Source organism: Protopterus annectens, chromosome 12.part0 (assembly GCF_019279795.1).
Source record: "Protopterus annectens isolate FY-2018-M chromosome 12.part0, PAN1.0, whole genome shotgun sequence".
Lineage (NCBI taxonomy): Eukaryota > Metazoa > Chordata > Ceratodontiformes > Protopteridae > Protopterus > Protopterus annectens.
Genome location: NC_056746.1, coordinates 1,257,542,287 through 1,257,570,179, shown reverse-complemented (window position 1 = coordinate 1,257,570,179; position 27,893 = coordinate 1,257,542,287). Strand labels below are relative to the sequence as shown.

General features: G+C 39.4%; 1 protein-coding gene across 4 annotated transcripts in view; it reads right to left on the bottom strand.

The window, feature by feature from the left end:
* Positions 1–27,893, bottom strand: part of ITCH (itchy E3 ubiquitin protein ligase) — a 2,580,358-nt gene that overhangs the window by 988,296 nt on the left and 1,564,169 nt on the right. For all 4 annotated transcript variants that reach the window (XM_044090275.1, XM_044090277.1, XM_044090278.1 and 1 more), the window contains exon 17: positions 11,376–11,535. In XM_044090275.1, coding sequence (XP_043946210.1) covers positions 11,376–11,535 — 160 coding nt within the window. The remainder of the gene's footprint in view (positions 1–11,375; positions 11,536–27,893) is intronic.

Genomic DNA, 27,893 nt, shown 5'->3' with positions numbered 1-27,893 from the left:
CCAGGCCTTTTTGCCAACTTGGTAATGGCAGGCTGGGAGACTGACACTATGCCCCGTGTTCAACAAAAGTTTGACATCAAACTTTATTGTCGTTACATTGATGATTTATTTTTCATCATTGAGGGCGATGTTAACACCATTGATTACTTCATTGCAGAAGTGAACTCATCTTCTGATTATTTGAAGTTTACCAAAGGTAGCTTTGGAACATCTGTTAATTTTTTAGATATTTGTTTATACTGGGATGAGGTTGAATTAAGGCTGCATAGCAAGATTTTTCGCAAAGAGACTTTTACCAACGGTTATCTGCACGTTCTGAGTAACCATCCAGAACATATTGTTAAGAACATTCCTAGAGGGCAGCTCATTAGGGCTTGTCGAATGACTAGCAAATATAGTGATCTGATTAACGAGTTTGGTATCATAGGCTCTTTATTCACCAAAAGGGGTTACCATGAGCATGACTTGAGCATTACTAAAGATGAGATTCTGAAGAAACGTCTTGAGTCCTTCAAACCTTTATTGGACTCCCCATCATCTTTTGTTTCAAAAAAAGATGTAGGACTCCCCAGAGGTGAAGGAGGGACAGGAGTTTTATGTTCACTAGATATGAGTACAGACGGAGGGCAGATTAAAAGTGTTATTGCTAATAATTGGAAGATAATTAGTGGTAACAGGGACATCCAACAGGTTTTAGGTGACTGTCCATCTTTTGTGTTTAAGAAACACAATAATCTGAAAAAGTTATTAGAGTTTGACAATAGAACCTGTAGTCGTCCCCCCATTTGCAAATCAGGTATGCACAGATGTCATTCATGTAACATGTGCAGATACATTTCAGAGGGTCCCTATATTATGGTTGAATCTATAAAAAGAACATTGAAGGTTGAAGGCTACGTTGACTGTAATTCGACTGGAGTGGTTTACATTGCTTTATGTTCGACATGTCCGGCTTTTTATGTCGGCATGACGACTCGTAGCCTAAAAACCAGGATTAGGGAACACCTCTACAGTATCAAAACTAGAGATGGCAACAACGCCCTTTTTAAGCATTCTGTAGTTTGTCCTTTTTTTAAAAAATTTTTATTTTCTGTATTAGAAACTGTGTTCCCTGATTTGAGAATGGGTGATTTTAAAAACTATCTCGAGCAACGTGAAACTGTATGGCAGGTGAGGTTAAATTCTGATAAATCTCCTGGCATCAACGATGCCATTAACATCAAGTGTTTTTTAAAACACCAGAAATTGCACATTAACAAAGATTATGACATTAAGTTAATATTAAAGTAAATGTATTATTTGTTTTTAATTATTTAAATGTTTTTATCATTGATTAACCTTTTGGTATTTAAGTGTTGAATTTGATGTGTTCTGATGCATTCTGAGGAAGTCAAGTGACGAAAGCGGAAATTAAATTACTTTTACGCTATTGCTGTTTGGTTCTCTCTTTGCTTTCCGTTCGTGGATTTTTTATCTGTGGTTTTTGTGCTATTTGGTTTTTTGGTTCATATATATATATATATATATATATCTATATATATATATATATATATATACACACACACACACACACACACATATATATATATATATATATACACACATATATATATATATATATATATATATACACATATATATACATATATATAATATAATATATATATATAAAATATATATATATATATATATATATATATATATATATATATATATACACACACACACACATAGATATATATATATATATATATATATATATATATATTTTTTTTTAAATAGCCGACTTCCCATACCTGGTGCTCAGAACAGCATGCACATTATTGCACATGCTCAGAGCTCCAAATTCTGTTGAAAAGAAATTCAGCTTGCTGTACTCACTGGGCTTTTTTTTTAAATGTTTTTAAACAGCCCAGTGTCAGACCTACTCCAAATAGAAAATAAGACAATTATACCTTAATATAGGTCCTGCCATTTTGGGAGTGGCAGAAACAGCACTTCAGGCTGGCTGGGCTGCTATATGAATCAGCAAGGAGATGTTCCAACTGACTAAGACTGAGACAAAGCGAAAGAAGAAATGGGTGGCTGCCTAAGTATGAGCATGGAAGGAAGTGTGTGTGGTTTTTCTTCTTTTCTTTTTTTTTTTTTTTTTTAAGTAGCACAGTGTGTACCACTGCTAGCAAGTACGTAGGATGACATTTTGTATTCTATTTCAGTGTGTAAGAGAGAGAGAGAGGTGTGTATGTGTGTGTCCATTCGCATGCATATGTATGCGGAGGGGGACAGTTCTCAACTGTTATCTTATCCTTTGTAAAAGTTGTCATTTTCTGGCAAATTACTGACAATTGCTGTCAGTAAATGACAAGACAATGACGTTTCAGACTTCACAATGTTTAGAAAAAGCATGCCAATACAAAATCTGTTATACTATTAGCTTTGTAAGCATATAAGGGCAATAGTTGAACTCTGTCCCTTAACTTTGGCCTTTGTCTCACCTTATTTTTTAGCTTAGTACCTGACTCTTGAGTTAAGTGGTTTCTAGGCATGCTCTGAGGGTGGGTATTGCAATGGGTTGCACACTATATTCTGAAAGCATTAACATAAAATTAATTCCTGTGTGACAATACTTATGTATTTATTCATCTGATTGCAATTAGATGTTAGGTGTACAGTCACAGCTGGTTGTAATTAACTATCATGAGTAAATGGGAGGGTTGCAACTGACTGCACTGTACAAGTCCGACAGCAGCATGCTGAAACATATATGGCCATTTCTTATTTACTTTCACATTCACTCGATCCCAGTACAATTTTCTGTATTGGGGAAGGGCAGTGAGGTGAGCAAGGGTGGGCTGTGATGGGTTGCACAGTGCATGGCTCTGATAGCAGTAAATTGAAATTCTGAAATTTGTGTGCATTCTTTCATTTAATCTCAGTCAAACATAATGTGTACACAGCCATGCAATTTGCTATAATCAGTGGGCGTGTGTGTGAATGCAAGCTTTTCTTTTTGCAATGGGTTGCATACTGTACAGTGTTGGTGATGAAGCTGTTCTGCTGCTGAGGTATGATTTGAACCAGACTAACAGTGCTGTTGCATTCAGATTCCTGCATCAGTGAAGGAATAATGGGCACTTTACTACATGAAATGCTTTGTTGAATTTTAGGAAAATGGCAGTTTTTTTTTTCCACTGACACACACTATGGCTCTTTCCTGTACAAATTTTAGTTATGCTATTTTAACATCTTTATTAAACAATCACATTTTAAACACGACAAACATTACAAGAACGCAAAACAAACCACATAAACATTTTCATTGTTATTTTCATGCAGTATACACAGATTTACTTAATCATTTACGTGAATATTACATAAATTGCTCAGTTCTTGCCTTCCAACCATAAACACAATAGCAACCAAAGGAACAGTCCGCACGAGTGTACACAGCAATCCTATAAAATATTTTGAGTGCTTTTCGTCCTGCAGTTTTCTAGAACTTCTTCAAATAAAGCCATCCATGCAATTCCTTCATTTAAAACCTTTTTTACATAAGTCATGTCTCCATTCTAAACAGATAAAATCCTACTTTCCTAAAACTAAAGTTAAATTAACCCTTTCATACTTAGTACTTCCTTACTATTTTGTATATTTTAAACAGTCTACTAAATATCTGTTACATGCAAAAAATACAGTTCCTAAAATCAGTCAGTCCTTCTATTTTTAAAAATCACCTTATTTATAAACTTTAGTATACATACAATTGAACACATTTCATTTAAACCAGGATGTTGACATGCATTCAAATATATCTGCCATAACAACTCAAGTCTTTCTAAAATAACAAGTCCCCTTCTTTTGTCTGGCATAACTTGATCAATAGCTCTAAATTTAAAACTATGACCTGCATGTTCCAGTATGTGTCTAGCTAGTGCATTTTCCTTGTTTGCCTCTGCTAATACTGTAAAGATGTTCATATACTTGTTCCTTGAGTTTACGGGCAGTCTTCCCAACATAAAATGCTGGGCAAAGTTGACACTGGGCTAAATACACTGTCATTTTAGAATTACAGTTAAGTTTCTTTCCAGTGTGTTATTTCATATTTCTTACCAAATATGTTTGACCTATTTCCATATGCTTACAGTAATTGCACATACCACATCTAAACATTCCTGGATATGTCACCAATTGTGAACTACGTTTTTCTAGTAAACTTTTTATGTTCCTACCTATCAAAGACAATCTGTGGAGGTTCTATAAGTTTATGTACAAAAGATGTTTCATCAGACCCATTATTGAGTACAATGCACCAATTGGAATGTACCTGGCTAGGCATTCTCCAGCTGCTGGAGAGACCACAGAGGTACCCTAACCAAGAGGATTACTGGCCTCAAACAGTTGCCCTATGCAGCACGACTGAAAAAGCTAAGACTGTTCTCTGTTGCATACCGCTTTCTCAGAGGCGATCTTTATCTAACGTACAGAGCCATGTCCAACCCAGAATTGTTGAACATGCTCCATCTTAGCAAAACCAAATATACTCGAGCTACACGCTCTAGGGACATAAACCTCAACACAACAATGAATAGAACATGCTGGAGGGATAGATTCCCTTCGCAGAGACTTCCCTTACTATGGAACAGGGTCCCGATCTACATAAGACAGAGCCCCTCACTATCACTCTTCAAGAGGAACCTTGATGAGTGGATGGGTAACAAAGTTCACACCGGGGATCACACCAACAGCACTACTACACTAAAGGGGCAGTGAATACCACACAACGTGGCTGGGCTAATATATGCCTTTGGGCAGATAGCCCAGTACCAACCTATGAACCTATAACCTTGCAAGAGGTTCCAAATTTTTATATATTTTTAAATTCCACTGCATTCAAGTTATACGGTGTGATGAAACTATACATAAACTGAAACTTATTATCCGTATTTGACCCTCTCTCTGGATGTTTAACATCCATGATTTACTATGACACCTTCAAAATTAAAGAGTTAGGATATCCTCATCTCAAAAACATCCCCCTCAGAGTCTCACATTCTGCCTGAAATTCCTCTTCTTTAGTCACCATTCTGGCTGCTGTTACGAGCTGGCCTTTTACTGACCGTTTCTGATGGTATGGATGGCAGCTACAAACGTGTACGAGTGTATTAGGGTACTTCTCTTTCCTGAAGATTTTTGCTGTGTACCTACCATAGTTATCTTTCCTTAACTCAGTCTCTAAGTAGGACATAGCATCTTGGTTGTAGTTCAAGCTGAGCTGTAAAAAATCTGTGGTACTATTAAAGTAATAAACTAAATCTGTTGCTATCATATTGTCGCCTTTAATAACAATAAAAATGTCATCCAAAAATCATGTGTAAAGGTATATCAATTCACTTATCTGGGTGTTCTTATTGATATACTCTTGTTCCCCATATCCCATAACTAAGTTAGAAAACCTTGCACCATAAGTTGAACCCATTGCTACACCTACTTTTTGTAGGTAAAATTCATTATCGAAAATGATGTAGTAGTAAATATAATATTTAACAATTCTTCAACTAACATTACTTCAGTTGATGGTGCCCTTTTTTTAACCTCATCATAAAGGAAACCCATTCTATCCCTTCAATGTGTGGGATAGACGTACACAAATCTTTCACATCAATAGTCAAGAAACTGTACTCTTCCTTAAATTCTATGTCATTCATTTGATCCAAGAATGACCAAAAATCTTTACAGATTTGTGTTTCCTGACTGATGTACTTCAATACTGTATCTACCGTTTTTGCACAGGAGTATGTAAAGGAATTCCTTACATCTACCAAAGGTCTTGTAGGGGGATTATTGATGCTTTTATGGACCTTTGGGGTACCAAATATAGAGATTCTGGGGGTTGGCATTGTTAAAAAGTTAAACATATGTCAATTTTTGCCTCAATAAACAAACCATTGATTACGTCCATTAGCTACGCTCAATTCATTTTTTAGAAAGTACATACGTTTCGCTTTGTAACATCTGTTTCATCTTATAAATGTAATCCACTACATCCATCATAACCAGCCCTCCCCCTCTTGTCTGGTTTCATTACCCTAACTGGTAACCTTTGTAATTCACTAAGTGCTGCCCATTCAGACCTGCTAACATTACAATTATTGCTCTTCACATTATTTGCTTCAATACAGGTCCTGATGTCAAGTTCACATATGCGTTCAAAAAGGGATACAGTTGGATGCATTGGGGGATTAAATGTACTTGAGACACGAAACTCTGCACCTCTTGAGTCTCTATGCCCTAAAAGTACAGCCAAATTCAATTTCCTAACAAACAATTTAAAGTCCAAAATGGTTTTCGCCAAGTCAGCATAACATGCAGGCACAAAAGTGGACCCTTTTGCTAAAAGTTCAACCAGTTCTGTATCTACAATACAAGATGAATAATTGTACAGTTTAGTGTCTTTTTTGCTGTTCGTAATTATTTTTACAGTTATTTTTGCTTTCTGGTACAGAACTGTAAGAGAAAGCAGTTACCTCCTCCGTTTGTTTGTTCTCCGTGCCTCGTCGTTGGGTCTCCTGACACAGGCCATGGTTCTGTGCCCTGTTGAACATTTTCACTGTTCTGCCCTTGGCCATTCATGTTATTTTCACTGCTGTATAAATTTTGTTCACTGGGGTGAAACTGATTACTTCTGTTAAAAATCCTTTCACATTTTCGAACTGAAACCATTTGGTTCTGGTTTCCGATTACCTCACTTGATGTCACTTTCACAGGGCTGCCATTAGCTCCTCCTTGGTTTACTGGGTTTGTACCTGTTCGACTAATTGGGCTCCATAATTGCGAGGGAGGTGGTTTAGGGTAGGCTGAACCACTATTATAGTCCATATGGTCCCTATTTAATGTTTTAAGTTTAGTTTCTCTAAGTTTATTCAGATGTTGGTCAGTACTAGTGAAACTTCTATTATATTCAAAGTGGTACCGCTCAAAATCAATATCTGCCTTAATTTCATTATCTAAATTAGTAATGCACTTGCAATGTTATCGACCATAACTTGATAGTGTCTCATCATTAGTTCAAGTAATTCGAGACCGTGTTTATCAAATAATTTAATGAGGTCTTAATGAACTGAGCCAGCTTCTATAATCCCTGTTGGGTATTACCATACCCGTAGACCTTTAGGAACACTGTTTTGCTGAATACATTCATGAAAATACACAATTTCCAACTGCAATTTCTTATATTTGAGCAGTTTGAAATCTCATGCTTTTAAGTTCATGACAATATTATTGCTTCCTCCATCCGGGTGCCCCTGTTTCATTCCATGAGATTGTGAATTCAGTGTTAAAGGTTCATTTACACAACTGTTAATATCTGGGACCCCAATAAGCCCTGAGGGAGCCAACTGATTGTTTAATGTCCTGGTATCAAGTAGGGGATCCTCGCTTTGATCCCTTTCTTGTAAATTGATACTACCATCATTTACATTGCCATTACTTTGTTGGGAACTATTAAGGAAACAGGATGTAATAGAGTAGGTTGTACCAGTTTGACCTACCCTTACTTGACTCACATTTGCAACGTTATTTCCTTGGTGGTTTTGTGAGCCAGATTCAATAAATGTAAATGCTGCCAAGTCTTCAACTTGCTGCAAAACCATACCAATTAAAGCAGTCAAGTTCCTGATGTCATCATTTGAACTTTGTGATGCAGTTGTACAAGTGCTAATGCCTTCAGTAGCCATTACACTTAAAGACTACACGAAAACTGGGGAAATGCAGAAACAGCTATTCAACCATAAACACAATAGCAACCAAAGGAGAAGTCCACTCGAGTGTACACAGCAATCCTCAAATATTTTAATAAACTCTTTTTGTCCTGCAGTTTGCTAGAACTTAGAACAGATAAAGCCATTCATACAATTCCTTCATTTAAAAACTTGTTTATACAAGTCATGTGTCCATTCTAAACCAATAAAATCCTACTTTCCTATTAACCCTTTCATACTCAGTACTTCCTTACTATTTTGCACATTTTAAATAATTCTAAAAAAATCTAAATCAGAGAGACTTGAGTTGTTATGGCAGATGCATTTGAATGCATGTCAACATCCTGGTTTAAATGAAGTTTGTTCAATTTTATGTATACTAAAGTTGAAAAGTTTAACAAGATAACCAAGGTGGTTTTTAAAAATAGGAGGGTTGACAATGTCTGATTTTAGGAAATTTATTTTTTTCATGTAACAGAGAAATATTTAATAGATTGTTTAAAATATACAAAATAGTAAGGAAGTACTGAGTATGAAAGGGTTAATTTAATTTTAGTTTTAGGAAAGTATGATTTTTTTTTGGTTTAGAACGGACACGACTTATATAAAAAAGTTTTTAAATGAAGGAATCGTATGAATGGTTTTATATGAAGAAGTTCTAGCAAACTGCAGGACGAAAAGCGCTTAAAAATATTTTAGAGGATTGCTGTGTATACTCAAGTGGACTGTTCCTTTGGTTGCTATTGTGTTTATGGTTGGATAGCTGTTGCTACATTTTCCCAGTTTTCATCAGTTCTTGCCTTCCCTTAAACCTCACTCCTGTTCTACAGCATAATTCTGCATATCTTGTTCCCACAAATTACATTTCTATACAAATTGCGTCTTCCCTTTTATGAAAATCTGACCTCTGTTATTTTAATTCCTTTAGAATATTCAGTACTTCAGCTACAGCTGGTTTAAATTCTAATTTCCATTTTTTAGTAATTACTGTTTTGGCAGTCAGTAGCATTAAAACTGCAGGGACTTGCTACGTATAGCATATATATAAATTCGGATACTACACCCAACTCAAAAAAATATACTGCCTTAGTTGCAATTATTTGACCTCCCCACATTTCTAACAAAGTACTCTGTAGGAAATGTTTAAAGTCTGCTAACTCATACCATTCCGAAATGTTTCCAATTACTTCATTCCCTTCAGACCTCCAACATCTGCAATCTACCCAAGGAAAATTCTCTGAAAACTGCTTGGAGTACAAAAGTACCTATGCAAAGATTTCCAAGCAAAAATCCCAACCCTTCTGGACTTTATTGCATACTTTGCAATGCTATTTGAGTGATGTGACCAGTTTTAAATTCATGCTGTGTTGCAGTAGTTGGCAATCACTTGAGTGAGTTGACTGAATGACTCATCATGATTTTTGATAAAGGGCTTAAAATGCTGACTGGTGAACTTAAAGTCAAAAACTACAGAGCTTTCCTTCCAAAAAATAAAAACTGAAGCAACCAAGGACTGACATAGTAATAGTCAGGCTCAGTTCAACTTGGTGGACATTATGGCTGTGAGAAGGAATGTAGATGGTGTGTGTCCGTCCGTGTCCACTATTCCATTAGAAATAATGTGTGGCATCCCACGGAGAAATACTCCACATGAACAATTCTGGAAAAAAGTATTTCTGGCAGCGATGACAGTGGAAGATCTTAAAGTAACTGCCTATGTAACAGTGTCACAAAGATCTTCAAGAGTAATTATGAAGACGTGCTTTGGTGATGGCCAAATCACTAACAAAACCAAAGAGATTCCCACTCTCCTCCCCAATAGTAATCAAATTCACTACCGTTTGCTCCCAAACCCTATTCAATAGGGAATCAGAACCTGGACATTCAGGCAGCTTAGTTACTTATGAACCTACCCAACAACTAGACACTTTCATTCAGCAGATGCTTCATGGTTACCTCAAGCCACCATTCTTTACATACACAAAAACACATCTCCCACAACTGTCGCTGTAAGGGCTTAGTGTGCCATTTTGTTAAAACTATATTCTAGTACTACAGGGAAATGCAAAACTTCCTCCTTTATAATTCAAGAACATATCCAAGGAAGTATATCTGTTTTCTAGAATAAATGAGGAAAAAACACTGCATTGCAAGCACACAGGCTTCAAAGTTCCTAAAAAGGTTTGTCCAAAACTGAATCTATTTTGGAAACATACAGACCAGCTTTTATTGCCCAGGTTTACATAAGTAAATACACAAGACAGTTGTGCTACAGAAGGAAGTGAATAAATTACTGTGACTGGTAGTAGATTTGTAAGAAATATTAGTAGAAGGCCAAACCAAAGAGCTATGGGTCGCCAATCATTATTCAGACTTCTCTTTAATAACAGAAATAACTGCTTTATATGTCTATAATAGTTAGAAGCAGTCACAAATGTAAGATATATTAAGATAAAACAACCAAAAATAAGTTGACAAAAAGCACTTTTACAAAGCTCGCAAAATAAGATAATTACTGAATCTTTATTTTTAATGTGTATGTAAACACATTAAGCAAAACTGAAAGAATCTTGCCAGATTTCAATGTTGTCTATTAGAAAATAAAAAGTGGTGTATGCTACAGGTGGTTATGTAACATTAATATCTGAAATAAAAGATACACACAGTTGGCTACACCAAGTAAAAGTCTCAGAGGACTGCAGCAAAATCAACTCCCTGTATTTGGACTATGACTTCACATTATAACAATGATATATTTTTTTCTAATGCTGTTAAGGTCCCAGAAGTCTGTCAGTTAATATAAAGCATAAAGATGAGTACAGTGGTTTGAGTGTGAGGACTTTTTTTTTTTTCTTATGTACATTGTAATTCATTGTAAATGTTAGCAGATGGAACTTTAAATGATTACCTCATAAGCTAAAAAAAAGTGTTGTTAAAATGTACCTTTATATTATCTATTCTTTATATGATTACATGAGGTCTTTTATGCTTATAACTAAGAGTTGCTCCATATAAAGAAAGCTACCTAGACAAATCAAAAATGCAACAGTCATGACTTAAGTTGCAGAAGTATCCAAATTAAGAAAAAAATCATGAGTAGTCCCAAAGGCAGATCAGGCAACCTGAGTTTGGGAATGCATTTTTCAATATCTGTCTGACACTACAGAAATTTATACATGTTCTGCAAATGGATGTAGTTCCTATAGAAATGGCAGATTAATACAATTAAAGAAAAAAACTCCCTGCTCGAAGTCTTGCACAGTATCAGCAAAGTCAGTGTTTTTAAGGATATTTCCAACAAGTTACTTAACCCTTACTTATGTGGCAGCGTTCATAAATATTAATAGTGCACTCAAGCACAGAATTAAACACTGGTAACATCACAACATCCCACTTCGTCTTGAACACAAGCCATAACTTACAAAGCATCTACATTATCTTTTGGCCACAGGTGCTTAGCATTTTTGCAAACTTAAGGCCATGTTGCACTATTATATTTGCAAAGTCCTAAGCAATTAAAAAATATTAATAAAATTGTCTGGCTTACTCGTGTAGCTTTATCTACTTTGAAACAAAGGCTGTAGAAAACAAAAATTACTGTTTAAACATCCCACTTACCATAGCAATGAACCTGCCTATAAATCGGAAATATTTCAAGTGGTCTGGGTTGATGTATGATGCTGGGTTTATCTGTAGGCAGTAGTTATCTTTGCCAGCATATTCGAACAGACAGTACATTGGATTTAGGACTTCATGGGATAGCAGAAAGAACCATTCCCTGAAACACAAATGAAACTGTAAATAAAATTCAGGAAAACAAGATTAAGAACTTCCAATATAATCACAACTTCCACTGGTAGATTGTCCAGGAAATATTATGACAGACAGCCACAGCTGTTAAGGAAACAAGAATTAGGTACCAATAGCAATTTGTGGCCTTTTTCATAATGCTCACCAGTGAAGTACACCAGAGTCAAACTAAAAATGCTACTATAGTCAAAAATGTAACTCACTTTAAAACTAAGTGGCATAAACGGACTGCAATAAATGACCACCTCATAGCAGGCAGTCTACCTCAGAAAGGAAAACTCTCCAGTTAATTCAGTACCATTCCTTAAATAATCTGAAATAAAAGAAGATGGCTGCAGCTCACAGTAAAACATCTACGTTCAGTGTAGACAATCCTGCTGTTTCAAACAAGAAATATGGCTTCCCACATTTTAACAGTCCGGATGGAAAATGCATGATAAAGGCACTTAAAATTAGAATATGGAGTTTGTAACTTTTGAGTAGAATGTAGCCAATAAGATGGTAGTGCTCTCTCTGGAAGTCTGTGGCAAAGAAGGGGAAAACTCTCCATGGTGATAAATCTGAAGATCGCAAAACCTAAAAGGTGTCTTGATTGTCTGGGGTACTGGAAAGCATTTTGCTGGTGCAGTGATGTTCTCGTCTTGGGGCGAAGGTTAGAAATCTACATATAAATTATTTGATGTGCAGTAAATTCTTTGAGATGCTGAGGCTGTGAATGGTAGGTCATACTCCAGCTGATGGAAAAAGACATACACCAATGGCTGCTCTGCCTGCAGGAGAGAAAAGAGAGATCTTCCTAGCCCAAAAGTGGACTTTGCGATCTGCATGCAGTACTGAAAATGGTGCGTGTATGGGTGGGGGGGGGGGGGGGGTCTAACCTGATCCATATGCATTTATAGTTTTGCACCATTTCTAAAGGTTCTTTGTTGTCAGGTGTGGTGGTGCAGCTTGTTGGGACCTAAGCCAACCTTTTGTAGTATCCGAAGTAGCACTGTTCTAGTTTTATTTAGGTTTAAGATGAGTGTGTGTGCTTCCAGACAAATACTAACATTACAGACATCTTTGCTCCAGCTGTTCAGTAATACTACTGGGGAAGGCCCTAATCTACCAATAACCATGCTATCAGCATAGATAACTATGCACAGGTTATGATAGTCAAATAGAAGATGGTTCATAAACAGATTAGTATGAAGACAGAATGGAGGCCTTTTGCTAGATCTGCAGCAGATGAGTTGAGCCAATTTGGAATTTGAAATGCTTATTAGTAAGGAAATTTTGAAATTATTGCATTACCTGTGTGCTAATTCATGTTGCAGTGAATGGATTTAACAGCAGTAGGTGAGAGTGTCAAAAGCTTTTGCTAAATAAATAAAATTGGATGCAGTTAGGAGGCCCTTTTCCCTACATCAAAAGATGTGCATAGAGGGCAGTCATAGTGCTTCTTCCTAACGAGAAGCCATGTTGATGGTGTGACAGAATTTTGTAAATTTTAAGATGTTGACCAAGTTGGTTCTTTATAATGTTTCAAGAATTTTACCTGTAATAGTTATTTGGTGAGGTGGGGCTGGATACTTTGGGAAGGGAAGCAACACTGGTCATTTTTCAATGAGCTGGCACAAAATATTTGGTAATGCATAACCGTACAGGTGCTTTAAAAAAGTTGGAGCATATACTTTCTGCAGAGAATGAATCAAGGGTGGGTTCACTGCAACCTGGAGGGGTATCTGACAAAATCTTTTAAACTGCTTATTGTCTTTTGTGGAGACAAACAAACTAGAAAGGATAAGAATAGTTAAGTAAGGTCTGTAGAGCTAGCAGGAAGATGTGACTAAGGGATTTGGGGTGAGGTAAGGTGAAGAATTTATTTAGGAAACCTGCAGGAGAAAAACTATTAGGCATCCTGACCGAGCCTTTGTGAATTTGCTTTCTTAACTGGGTTCCAAAGAAGAAAAGATTGTGATTTTCTACTCATTTGGAAGAGTTGCATCTTTTCCAGGCCCAGTCAGTATGTTTGTTGACCAATTTGACTTCTTTAGTTAGCCATTTGTATTGGATGTGTTTTTAAGTTGAATGACTTTAAGGAAACATTAACTTGGGTGCCTGAAGAGAAAGTTGGGTAGGGAAGAGGCTAAAGAGGATGGAGTGTGGTCTGCCAGTATATTACAAATTGAAGGTTTGCAAGTTCATTTACTAGCCCTTTAATGCATTAAAGGTTCAAGGATGGAAGATAAGCTGGTGAGGGTGGCTAGAGATGTTTTGATGGTGAAGGTGATACGGCAATGGCCACGAATGGACAGTGGAAGTTTATTAATTTGATGAAGTGTTGTTGGTTCATCAGTTAAGATCAAATCTAGCAAAGGGGTTGTTCATTTAATTCGAGTTTGACCTAGTAAAGCCCTTTAATGGCACTGTAAAGTTGAGATTTATCAGCAGGTCATAAATATCAGAGTTTTTTGGATTTAACAGATTAATACAGACATCACAGGGGATAACTTATGTTTTTAATGACTGTCACTGGATTCTAGGATGTCATACAGTAGTGCTTTAAACTTTGTAATGTTTGCAAGGGGATAGGTAGGTAATCACAGTAAGGAGGTTTTAGTAGTGCAGTTTGAGAGCAATGGCTAGCCAGATGGATCTTGGTGACTAGTTGACGAGATTTGTTGTTGAGACTACACTTGCAGTTTTTTTTTAAAAGGGGGTAGGGTTCCTCCTCCCATTCTTTTACCTGGTCTAGCACTGAACAGATAGTATAACTTGGAAAGTGGGATCTTAGGTTAGGACAGCCTCTGCTTAACCCAGGATTCAGTAGCTGGCAGAATGTCAGGGTTATTTGTCTTTTTGAATGCTTACAACTGTTCCAACTTGTTCAGTGCGCTTCCCATGTTATACACTGCAATGGTTTGGTGACCATAGTAGGCCATGGTTTTAGTCTATATGACTATGTAATCAATTTGAATTAAGGATGTTAATTTTGGTAATAAATCTGAGACAAAATGACAGCATGTCATTTTTTGAGAGGGGGTGGATGATGGATATTGTGACTGGGCATGAGGGCTTAGGTGGGTATGACTTAAGGTGTAGCTTGTGTGTGTGTTTTCTTTTAAATTGGGCTAGGGTCAGAGTTCAGCAAAGTCAGCATTTTTAAGGATATTTCCAAGAAGTTACTTCTTAACCCTTACTGATGTGGCAGTGTTCATTAATATTAAAAGTACACTCATACACAAAATTCAACACCAGTGTCTGCATCTTGATTTTTTAGTCTACCTCTAGGTATCTCACATTGCAGTGTTTGGCTTTAAAATATTGCATCATGGCTTCCCTAAGTTCCCGTCAATGCACTGACTTTACATGTGTTTTCCCTTGTACCCTGATTTCTTTTAGTCAGTCAGGTTTAATTACCATTTCTTGCCTTTAAATGAATACTTAAAGACAAACAGGGCTAATCACACAAGACAGTATCCTCAGTGCCTGCTACTACTTTTTCTTTCTAAAGCGGCCAATTTTCATTCTTTTGATATGCCTGATGCTGTAGTCCTTAAACTTATCTCCACTCCCCCTAAATACCTCCCCTTCATACCTGGCAAAGTGGCAAATTTGAGTTGTTTGGTGTTGTGACTGACAGCTCACAGCAGGTGACAAAGTTCATGTGACGCAAATATTGTTCTGTGTGATTATCCCTGTTTAAGTAGTCACTGAAAAGCAATCAACGATTAAACCTGACTGACTAATTGAAAGCAGGGTACATGTGAAAATACATGTAAAGCGAATGCATGGACATGAGCTTCGGGGCTATGATGTAATATTTTAAAGCCAAACATTGCATTGTGGGTACCAGGAGGTAAACTAAAAAAATTAAGATGTCAGACCTGATGTGGGCAAACTCTGGAATTACATTTAAAAATATAAAAAAGTATATATAGTCTAGTGTTAAAATATAGGAAACAGCAAGATGATGTTTTTTCAGTCTGTGGGCACAGTTCTCCTTTAAGTTACAGTTCCCCCTTAAGGATGAAATTCCCCACTGTCTCATCTTTGGCACTTCTTCAATACATTAGTTCAGTATCTTAATTGAGGCTAGGGAGTGCAGTGTACAATACAGGTATAATTCTCTATGACCTCTAATAGTAATTTGGTAAAATGTCTGAGTCATCCACAAGCACAGGGATATATTTTTGTTAAATATTTTCTAAACCACTTAGGATTCTGACAATTAGTAAGGTACTGTTCCTGTACCTTAGGTCCAGTCCATTATCTATGACAAGGATACAATTAATTTCTGCAAAATAAAACTGATAGGTAAACCTCATCCTTTAAGCATGATTCAGTTACGGTCAGTCTGTGCCTGTTGAATCCAAGTTTCAAGCAGGGATCACTTGTTTATGTTGCCAATACTCATGTCAGCAAACCTGAAACCTTTACTTAAGGGAAGGCTAAATGCTTAAAAGACAAATGTGCTGGAGTCAGGACCAGGAACAGGCTTCACATCACCTGACTTACAAAATAAGGCATGCAAGGTATAAAGCTACACACAACTTCTTAATTTGCTGCAGTAGGAAAATTCATCTCCTGTAGGATAATTTTAGTGCACAATTTTAAGTTGGTAAACCTGCGCCAATTTAATCCACTGAGATCATTACTCACGAGAAGCAATATTAAAGGTGATCCCAGAATTTTCTTATGTATCAAAGAAAGTTTCACTTGTACTGGAAAACATGGCTGCTGTTAATAAGGATGAACAACTGCTTGTTCTGGAGTGATAACTTATCAGATAAAATGGGTAATTAACAGCACATGTTTGAGCTTCCTTGGTTTATGTTAAGCTTGACAGATCTGATTAGCTCTGAGCTACATTTGTCAGTTTGACTGGTGTTTCTATACCTTTTCCTGGTTAGTTTTCAAATGCATTTTTGGCTGAATGTGTCTATCCACTTCACTTGCCATTTTTTTTTTGTTGGTGAGGTTTTTGGTTAAGTGCAGCCCATTGTTTGTGTTGTAATATGCTTGACAAAAAAACAGATAAAAAATAGATCAATGTCTTTCACTAACTTTGCGAATTTGTTTTATGAGGATATTTTTCAAACACTGAACTTTGTTGAAGGAGTATGTGAAACGGTTTAACGGTAACACTGATTCTGAGACCACTATATGGTGTGAAAAGTACAGTTTTGTACCTACCATAAATGTAGATGTTCGAGTGCTAATACAGCTGCAGTAATCACAGATGGGTTTTCTGCCGTCAGGCGGGTCCTCGGTCGGCCGAATTCCAAAGTCTAGGTCCGGCGTCGGTTGTCGTCGCTTTCTTTCCTGACGTCAGTGCGACAGGGGTATACAAGACACAGCCGACGACATTTTCTTCAGTCTTTCTTGCCCCAGATGTCAGGTGCCCCCAGAAGGAAGGCAATACATAAATTATATATGTAATCATGCAATGCAATATAATCAAAAATCAGTAGTTGCAAGCAAATACACCACTGAAGGATAACCCAATCAGGTTGTATGAGGAGGTGTTAGCCACCTTTACCAAGAGGGGAAGGACGGAGGGAAACCTGTACTGCAGCTGTATTAGCACTCGAACATCTACATTTATGGTAGGTACAAAACTGTACTATGTTCATCGTGCATACAGCTGCAGTAATCACAGATGGGTAGAATCCCAAAGCTACGCACAGGGTGGTAGGCACTAGGTGGAACTGGGAGGAGCCAGAATGCCCTGCAACACAGCAGTGGCAAAACCTGCTCTAGTTTTGGAGTATAAAGGCAGGTGGTAGTGTTTTGTGAAGGTATGCACAGAACTCCAAGTGGCTGCCTCCAAAATATCTTTGGTAGGGACTCCTCTGAGGAAGGCTGTTGAGGTAGCTGTGGCCCTTGTGGAGTGGGATCTGATGCCTGTAGGAACAGATTTGCCATGATAGGAGTAACAAAACCGTATGCAGTGGCCTATCCATTTTGAAATTGTCTGTTTGGAAATTGGCTTCCCTTGAGCTCCTACAGCATAGGACACAAGAAGTTGTTCTGATTTCCTGAAAGGCTTTGTTCTGTCCAAATAGTAACGTAGCTGTCTATGGATGTCTAAGGAATGTAGCAGCCTTTCCCCTTTGTTTTGAGGATTGGGGTAAAAGGTAGGTAAGTGTATGGCCTGATTTAAAGCTACCCTGGATACTACCTTAGGCATAAATGACGGGTTGGTTCGTAGGGAAACCCTATCCTGATGGAAGATGAGAAAGGGCTGCACAGCCATGAGGGCTTGTAGTTCCGAAACCCTACGAGCTGAGGTAATGGCCAGAAGGAAAGCTGTTTTCCAGGACAAATATTGCAAATCTGTTGAGGCAGCTGGTTCAAAGGGAGGCAATGTTAACTTTTCTAGAATGTAATTAAGATCCCAGGCTGGTATTGGTTATTTCCTTGGAGGTCTTATATTCTTAGCCCCTCTGAGGAACTGTCTTAAAAGTGGGTGAGAGAATAAGGGTGGATCAGTGTTGTATTCTGCAGAAATGGCTGAAGCATGAATTTTGATGGAGGAAAATGAAAGTCCACTTTTCAACAGCTCAGCTAGATACTGTAATATCCGAGGCAAATTTAGTTTTCTAGGATCCTGGCCTTTTCTCTCATTCCAAGCGCAAAACCGTTTCCATTTTGCAGAGTAAGCCTTTCTAGTAGATGGCCTTCTGGCCTCCAAAATGACATCCTGCACCTCTTTGGAGAGTAGGGTCTGTTGTGGTGTTAAGGAATTTTCCATGCAGCCAGATTGAGTGTTTTCAGCTGACTGAAGAGTTTTGTAGCTGTGCTGAGTCAGTAGAAGAGGCATTAGAGGTAGGGTCCAGGGAGGAGTATATGTTAGGCTCCTCAGGAGTGGGTACCAGTGTTGTCTTGGCCAGTCTGGAGCAATCAGTATCATCTTCGGTCTGTCTGCTCTTGCTTTCAAGAGCACCTTGGGCAGAAGAGGCAAAGGTGGGAAAGCGTAAACTGTCCATGCTGCCCAACTGAAAGAAAGGGCGTCCACTCTCCAGGCCTTTGGATGAAAGGTCCTTGAACAGAACTTTTTCAATTGATGATTCCTGTGGGAGGCGAAGAGATCTATGTCTGGCCTTCCCCACGCTTGGATTATCTTTGTAAACACTTGAGGATGCAACTTCCATTCGTGTGGGTCTGTCATATTTCTGCTTAGATTGTCTGCCAGCGTGTTTTCCAATCCTGGCAAGTACTGTGCTTGAAGTTCGATTTGCCATTCCAGAGCCAAGTTCCAAAGTGACATGGCTAGCCTGCACAGGGGGTATGAATGTGTTCCTCCTTGTTTATGTACCACATTACTGTGGTGTTGTCTGTTCTTATCAATAATTGCCCCGGATGCAGGAGGTCCTTGAAAGCTGTAATTGTATTTATCACTGCTAGCATTTCTTTTCGATTGATGTGAAGGTGCTTTTCCTTTTGGGACCATTTGCCCTGAATGCACCTGTCTGTCATGTGCCCCCCCCAGGCGTAGTCTGAGGCGTCTGTTGTGATGACTTGATTTGCTTGAGGCTTGCAGAATGGAAGACCTGTGTTTGTTTGGCATGCTTGGGCCCACCATAGAAATTCCTTTTGCAAACATGGGATTATTGGTATTATTGTTTCCAAACTGTGGCTGTGTTGAGACCATAGGTTTTTTAGGTACCATTGAAGTTTCCTCATATGCAACTTTGCACATGGGAGTAAAAGAATGCAAGATGCCATGAAGCCCAGAGCCCTTTCCTTGCAGTGAGCCTGGTACAATTTGCTAGTATTTTGAAGTACTGAGTTAGTTGCCCCTGTTTTTCTGGCGTAAGATAGGCCATCTGGGTGTTTGTGTCCAAGTTGGCACCCAGGAAAGTTATTTTCTGAGTTGGTGTTAGCCTGGATTTCTCTTTGTTGACTGTGTATCCCAGAGAATTCAATAACCGTGTTACATAAGCCAGATGTTCCAGAAGTATGTGCTTGCTGTCCGCTTGGATCAGGCAGTCGTCCAAATAAGGGTAAATTTGTATCCCTTGAAGTCTGCAGAAGGCAATTACTGATGCCAGGCATTTTGTGAATACTTTGGGCGCAGTAGATAAGCCAAAGGGCAATGCAGAGAATTGATAGTGGATTGAACCTGCAAGAAATCTGAGGTATCTTCTGCAGCTTTGTCTGATTGGGACATGCAGGTATGCCTCCTTGAGGTCCAATGTTACCAGCCAAAACTCCTTGCCCAGCATGGGAAGAAGCTGCTGTAATGTGAGCATCTTGAATTTTGGTACGAGTAGAAATGTGTTTAGGATGGATAAGTCCAAAATGGGTCTCCAGTTGGTTCCTTTCCTTGGTACCAGAAATAGTCTGGAATAAAAACCTTGACCTTGTTCGTGAGTAGGTACCTCTTGAATAGCTTTCATGTCCATGAGCTTTGAAATTTGTATTTGAGCCTCTGCCCTTTGATTGTGTGGCAGGTTCGGCATGCCTCTCATTATTGGAAGAGTGTGAAAATTAAATCTGTAGCCTCTGTTTATAATGTCCAGGATCCATTTGTCTGTTGTGATAATATGCCAATTTCTTGTAAATAATGCCAGCTTTCCTCCCAAGGGTGCTGCCAGCTGAGACTTGCTTGGCATGAAAAGGGGGAAGTCATTGGGTTTGTTTCCTGTATTGTTGTGCACTGTCTTCGCCACCTCTTGGTGCTGGAGTTTGCCATTGTCTGCCTCTATATGATCCTTGAGATTGTCCTCTGCCCCTTGTGCGCCTGTATCTACCTCTTTGGGGCTTGTCCGTGGCTGGAAAGGACCAGTTTTTTGAAGGCCAATTTCTGCTAAAACGTGGTGGTTGAACCTGTAGAAAAGCTTTGACAGTTTGCATAGATTTAGCTTTTTCTTCCATTTTCCGTAGTATCTCCTCAGCATTAGTACCAAATAGTACATCCTTTTGTAAAGGTGCATCTAGTAGTTTAGCTTTAACATGATCAGGCAAGGTTTGTTCCCTAAGCCAGGCATGTCTACGAATGACTGATCCTGTCACAGCAGCTCTACTTGAGGCCTCTAGGGCATCATAGCCACATTGTAAGGTGTGTTTTACCCACTTGTTCTGCACTATGCATCATATCCTGCAACTCCTTCAAATCTGGTTGTTCAGGTTGAGACATTTTATTTCTTAATTGTGATAACAGAAACTGCTGATATTTAAGCATATGGAACTGACAATTTAAGGCCCTCATGGCTAGGGTGGCCGAGGTATATACCTTTTTTTCTCCACCTTTCTAAGGATCTAGACTCTCTTTCGGAAGGTAGTGGATTCTTAGCAGTAGAGGCCTTCATTCCCTTGGGGCCTTGAGAAATGGTTTCAGGGTCAGCATTATGGCTTTTGTAAAGAAATTGGTGAGAGTTAGGAACTCTGTAGTACCTATCAGGCTTGACTGGGGCAGGAGGCAGGGAATCCGGATTAAGGCAAGCCTCCGAGTAAACATCATAAAGTATGTCCAAGACAGGAGGTATCGCCAACTCTTAATGCATAGAATTCCATGTTGCATCTATTATTCAAAGGAGAACAGGTCCAGCTCTAAAGCAGCTGAAATACATACTCCAAACCAAGTAGGATATTTGGTAGAATGGTTCTATACATCCATTAGTGATTTTTGAGCATGCTCTTGAAATGTCATGAGCAACTAGGTCTTAATTCAGAACACTGCTGTACATTTCCATGCATTACTTAAAAATGGAGAGTTCTGCAAACTACAATAAATCTGCAGAGGGGTGAATAGATAAAATTTGGTGTAGATGGTCATTTACTACTAGAAGAATGACAATAAAAGAGGCAGTGGTCAACACGTCATTGTTGGCATAGGTGACTTGTTTGCTGAAGTAACACTAGAGGCATGAGGAATGACTGATGGTGAAAAGGGCTTAAGACCCAAGATAAAATAGCCCTTAAAGGATTAAGGGAAGACTACCCTCACAGCAAACTATCTGGCAATACTGGAAATCTTCGAGTATGTGGTCAGTTTTGCTGAAATGCCTTCATCACATCTAAGAGAATTCACAAAAGTATTGCGTTCGTCCACCTCCCTAGGGCTAAACACTGAGGATGATTTATGTTAAACATCTCAGTGTAACTGACATGTTCTGTGTTCTTTTAACTGTTAAAAGGCAAAAGGCTACAAAATATTTATTGTAGACTTGACTGAAGTCATAAATGAAAGCTTTGATGTGGCACACCAGATACACCACCCAATACAAAGTGGCATCGGGTTTAAATTTACTTACCCACTGACCAAATCCATTTTCCTGGCACAGATCCAAATATGAAGCTTTAAAGTCCAAATGCTGCAGATTTGTAAAACATTATCTGATTAGCTGTGAACTGTAAAATTAGCCTATGATGTGTTGTGAATGAGATATTTGTTACGCTCCAAATGCTTCTTCTTTTCAAGGGATGGCTATGTTACTTGCAACATTTTATCAAATCAAATAATCACAAGAGAAGTATTAATGAGTCATGGGGAACAAACAGATTTACTTTAGTCTGTTGGTGCACTTGTGTGCATATTTACAGATCGAGAATGGTGTGGCTGATCTGCCTTGGTATGGTGGCTTATTTCTGGAAAACTCATGAAACATTTATTAATGGAAAGTATATCCATTTACTAAAAACTGTTCAAATCTTTAATCAATCCAAGTTTAAAAACTTCTTCAGAACAACATTTTTTTTAACTTGCAGCTTGATTAAACACCTATACAATTCATTCGACCTAAAAGAATGAACCATTAACTGCCCAGATTACAGAAGACATGGTAAACCTTAGTACAAAATAATAAAGGTTCACACAAAAACAAGACTCAGAAATGCATGCTCTTATTGCATATTAGATCTGTGAAAGAAACCAATGATATTTAGCTCAAACACAAAACTAAAAATGTAACAAAACTGCAACATTAAATTTCACTAAAACAAACAGATGTACCTAAAAGCTGTCTAAAACAAAAAAATGTATGTACTTACCATAATGCTCCATCTGTGTTGTCTATCTTCATTTATCTTTGACAGATGGGCTTTGGTTCCGATACAGGAACAGACTCAGCCATTACAACAGCACATGCCAGCCAAAATCTCTAGAGCGTCACCTGTACCCAGAATCCCTCTCTAATTGCCTCAGATTGAGTTTGCAGAAAATATATATCATTATCTCTCTCACTCTCTCTCTATATGTATACTGATTTTGGATAACAACTTAGCTAAAATGAATAAGATCCGCTCCATCAAAAATCTATGAGGTCGGGGGAAGGAGAAGAGTAAGTCAAGGATGAATGAAGACAGACAACACAGATGGAATGTTATGGAAAGTACATAACATCTTTATCTAAGGTTGCCTGTCTTCATTTCATCCTTGAGAGTCCCCAGGTATTTTAAAACTTGGGTAGACTCGTGGAAGGATATTCCTGAGCACCATCAAGCCAAGGATGATCTTCCCCTAGAGACCAAGTCCAGTTTGTAATGAGTAATAAAGGTATGGTTGGAAGCCCAAGTAGCTACTGCACATATATCATCCACAGAAGTTCTGGACAGAAAGACAGCTGAAGAAGTTATGGACCTTGTACAATGTGCTTTGACCGGTTTAGGCAAGGTCAGTTTATTCTTAGCATAAATAAAGGTAATGCAGTCTTTTAGCCACTTAGAGTAATCTTACTGACTGCCTTGCCCAACTTTGTACTGGAAAAGGAAACAGTTGACTTGATTGTCTTGGTTTTTTTTGTTCTGTGAAGGTAGAAACGTAAAGTACAGTTGTGTACACTTACCATAAATGTAGATGTTAGAGTGTATTCAATGTTGCAGTCATCACATTTGGGTTATCTGCCTGCAGGTAGCTCTCAGCCGGCCTGAATACCAGAATCTTCGGATTTCTGCATCGGATGCTGTCCCTTCTTCTATGACGTCAGGTCGTCAGGGGTATAAAACATGCAGCAGATGCCATTACATCAGTTTTTCTTGCCCCAGATGTCAGGTGCCCCCACAATAGGAAGCAATTATATGCTATGGTACACCCCCATCAAAAAGCAAATATACAAGAAAAAATAAATATACCAAACTAGAAAAAAATGTAGAGCCAAGATAAGTCAGGGGGCTGAAGGGAGGGTAACCAGGACTGCAACACTGAATACACTCTAACATCTACATTTATGGTAAGTGTACACAACTGTACTATGTTCTCAGTGTTTCACTGTTGCAGTCATCACATTTGGGTCGATTCCCAAAGCTAAAGGAAGGGATGAGGAAGTTAAAGAGCATTAGGGCCAGCTATTAAGCCTTGCAAGACTGCAGTGACAAATCCAGCTCTGGATTTAGAAAAGATAGGCATGTGGTAATGCTTGGTGAAGGTATGTACAGAGCTCCAGGTAGCAGCTTTTAGGATGCCCCTGGTAGGGGACTCCTCTGAGGAAAGCAGCGGAGGTAGATGCAGCCCTGGTGGAATGTGATCTTATCCTCTTGTGGGGTAGGTTTTCCATGGTGCTTGTAGCAGAAATGAATGCAATGGGCTATCCATTTGGAGATGGTTTGCTTTGAAATGGCCTTCCCCTATGCCCCTGCAGCAAAGCCAACTAGCAGCTGTTCAGATTTTCCGAGAGGCTTAGTCTTGTCCAAGTAAAATCTAAGTTGTCTGTGCATGTCCAGAGAGTGCAGTATTCATTCACCTTTGTTTTGTGGATTAGGGAAATAAGTAGGCAAATGAATGGATTGATTTAGGGCCACATTAGACACCACCTTGGGCATAAAGGAAGGATTAGTCCTGAGAGAAACCCTGTCCGCACGGAAGATGACGAAGGGGTTCCACTGCCATGAGGGCCTGTAATTCAGACACTCTTCTTGCTGAAGTGATGGCTAGAAGGAAGGCTGTTTTCCAAGAAAGGAATTTCAACTCTGCTGTTGCCGCTGGCTCAAAGGGGCAAGAGTGAGCTTTTCCAATACAAAGTTAAGGTCCCTGACTGGAGTGGGAGCTCTCGGGGGTGGGGCTTAAATTTTTGTTCCCTCTAAGGAATTGTTTTAGCAAGTTCACAAAAACGAAACAGGAGTTACCAGCCACGATATCTTTAACGAACAGTATAACAAAATTCAGTCCAATCGCATAAAAGGCTCCAAACTGGCTTTATTGAGGTCCAAGGAAAAAATAAGCGCTTTCACGTAGTACACAGCTATGCTTCATCAGATTATGCGATTTTATGCGATTGGACTGAATTTTGTTATACTGTTCGTTAAAGATATCGTGGCTGGTAACTCCTGTTTCGTTTTTGTGATTTTGCTGCCGTTGACGAGTTACATTTGGTGATTTTGTTGCCTCTTCTTAATCATTGTTTTAGCAAGTTGTGAGAGAAGAGGGGGTGGCTCAGTATAATAATGTGCTGAAAGGGCAGAGGCATGAGTTTTAATGGACTAGAAGGATAGGCCCTTGTGGAGCATTTCTGTTAAGTACTCTAGAATATGAGGTAAGCTGGGCACCGTTGTGCCCATCCCCTGAGTCTGGCTCTAGGAACAGTATCTTTTCCACTTTTCAGCATAGGATTTTCTAGTACTAGGCCTCCTTGCCTCCAGAATGGCATCCAGCACCTGCTTACTGAGGGATGCTAAAGGAGAGCTGAAGGAATTAGCCAGGCTGCAAGGTTCAGGGTTTGAAGCGGAGGGTGCAGAATCTGGCCCGCCTGCTGGGACAGCAGGAAAGGGGTCTGAGACAGGTGCCATGGTTGTAGCAGTATCATACTGCGCAAGAGGGGGTACCAGTGCTGGCATGGCCAGTCTGGGGCAATCAGTATTGTCCTTGACTTGTCCTGTTTGATCTTTAGTAGAACCTTCGAAAGGAGAGGCCGAGGGGGACAGGCATAAATCGAGAGGCTTTCTCAGGTAGAGGACAGGGCATCCACTTTCCAAGCTTGACTGTGGGGAGTTCTTGAGCAGAATTTGTTCAATTGGTAGTTCTGAGGGGAGGCAAACAGGTCTACCTCTGGAGTCCCCCATTTGTTCCTCAAGAGGTTGAATATTTTGGGTTCTAGTTTCCATTCGTGTGGGTCCATGAGATTTCTGCTCATGTCGTCTGCCAGTGAATTTAGTTTGCCTGACAGGAATTGAGCTTGTAGGTGTACTTGGTAGCTCAAGGCTGTGTCCCACAGAGCCATGGCTAGTCTGCAGAGAGGGTACGAGTGGGTTCTCACCTGCTTGTTTACGTACCACACAACTGTGGTGTTGTCTGTCTTTACCAATAGTTGTCCTGGAAGAATATGGTCTTTGAAGGCTGTGAGAGCATTCTGTACAGCTAACATTTCTTTTTGATTGATATGCAGGTGCATCAGTCTCTGGTTCCATTTGCCTTGAATGCACTGACCTGCCATGTGAGCCCCCATGCATAGTCTGATGCGTCTGTTGTTAGGGTTTGGGTGGCAGGGGGTAGAGTGAAAGGGAGTCTCTTGTTGTGGTAGAAGGCCTCTGCCCACCAAAGAAAATCTGTCTTGATACAAGGAATGATAGAAATCATTGTTTCCAGGTCCTGAGAATGTTGACACCATAGGCTTTTTAGATACCACTGGTGTTTCCTCATATGCAGTCTTGCATATGGAATTAGTAGAATGCAAGAAGCCATGAACCCCAGGGCTTGCAGTATTTTCCTTGCAGATAGCTGGGGTTTTGTGGCCAATAGTTTGAAGTAGGTTGTCAAATAAACTAGTCTCTCTGGAGTGAGGAATGCCATCTGGGAAGATGCGTTTAAGCTTGCTCCCAGGAATACAATCTGTTGGCAGGGTACTAGGTGAGATTTCTTTTCGTTGGTGTACCCTAGGGAGGTTAGAAGTTTCTGTACGAATGCCAGGTGTTGTAATTTTCTGCCTGAATCAGGCAATCGTCCAAGTATGGGTAAATTTGAATATTTCTCTGCCTGCAAAATGCAATGGCAGGAGATAGACACTTTGTGAATACCCTGGGCGCAGTAGATAAGCCAAAGGGAAGTGTCCTGAAGTGTAGGTATTTCCTGCAAGATTCCCTTATTGGGATGTGCAAGTAAGCTTCCTTTAAGTCTAGGGTTGCCAGCCAGGCATCCTTGGCTATCATAGGAAGAAGCTGTTGAAGAGTTAGCATTTTGGAACTACCAGAAAGGTTTTTAGAATACAGGTCCAGGATAGGACGCCAGGAGTTGTCTTTTCTGGGTACCAGAAAAAGTCTTGAATAAAAACCTTGTCCCCCTTTGACCTGCTGGGACAGGTTGAATAGCCCTGATACTGAGAAGAGAAAGAACTTGCTGTTGGGCCTCTGCCCACTGATTTGGGGGTTGGTCTGGCCAACCATTTGGGGTCGGTAGTATGTTATGTGGAAGTGGAATCTGTATCTTTGGGAGACTATGTTCACAACCATTAGTCTTGGGTAATGAGTTCCCAGTTTTTTGCATGCAGTGCGAGCTTTCCTCCTAAGGGAGCAGGTAGTTGAGCAGGGCTTGGAAGAGTCATTGTGCCATTTTTCCACAGGGGGGTGGCTTCCTACTTCCAGATTTGGAAGTGGGAGCCCCCCACTGCTTAGGTCTGTGTGTAGCCTGGGACTGTAGTCTGGGTGGTCTGCTGTTCCTGGGTTTGGACTGACATGGTCTGGAAGGGACTGGAAAGGACCAGTTCTTTGAAGGCCAATGCCTACTGAATCTGGGAGGCTGTACTTGTAGGAAATCTTTAACAGCTTTTGCACAGATTTAGCTTTCTCCTCCATCCTTTTGAGGACGACTTCTGCTTTGTTGCCAAAAAGGTTGTCTTGGTTTAAGGGAGCATCCAGTAATTTAGCTTTAACATGATCTGGCAAGTTTTGTTTCTTCAGCCAAGCATGCCTTCTAAGTACAGACCCAGTGACAGCAGCCCTGCAAGATGCTTCTTAATCATCAAAACCACATTGCAAAGTATGTTTACCAACTTGTCCTGCAGAACGCATTAAATCTTGCAATTCTTTGTGTTCAGCAGAGTCGGGAATCAACATCATTTTCTGTTTAAGCAGTCCCATAATATGCTGCTGATACTGTAACATATGAAACTGGCAATTTAAAGCCCTAATGGCCAAAGTAGCAGAAGTGTATACCATCTTGCCCCATCTGTCTAAGGCTCTAGAATCTCTATCAGAAGGGGTAGGATTTTTGGCAGCAGTAGCCTTAATGCCTTTTGGTCCTTGGGAAATGGTCTCTGGATCTGCAGAAGGATTCCTGAAGAGGAACTTGCGAGAGTCAGGTACTCTGTAGTACCGGTCAGGTTTTCTGGCAACTGGAGGTAAAGTGTCAGGGGTAAGGCTAGATTCCAAGAAAGCATCATCTACAATGTCCAGAACAGGAGGGATAGCTAA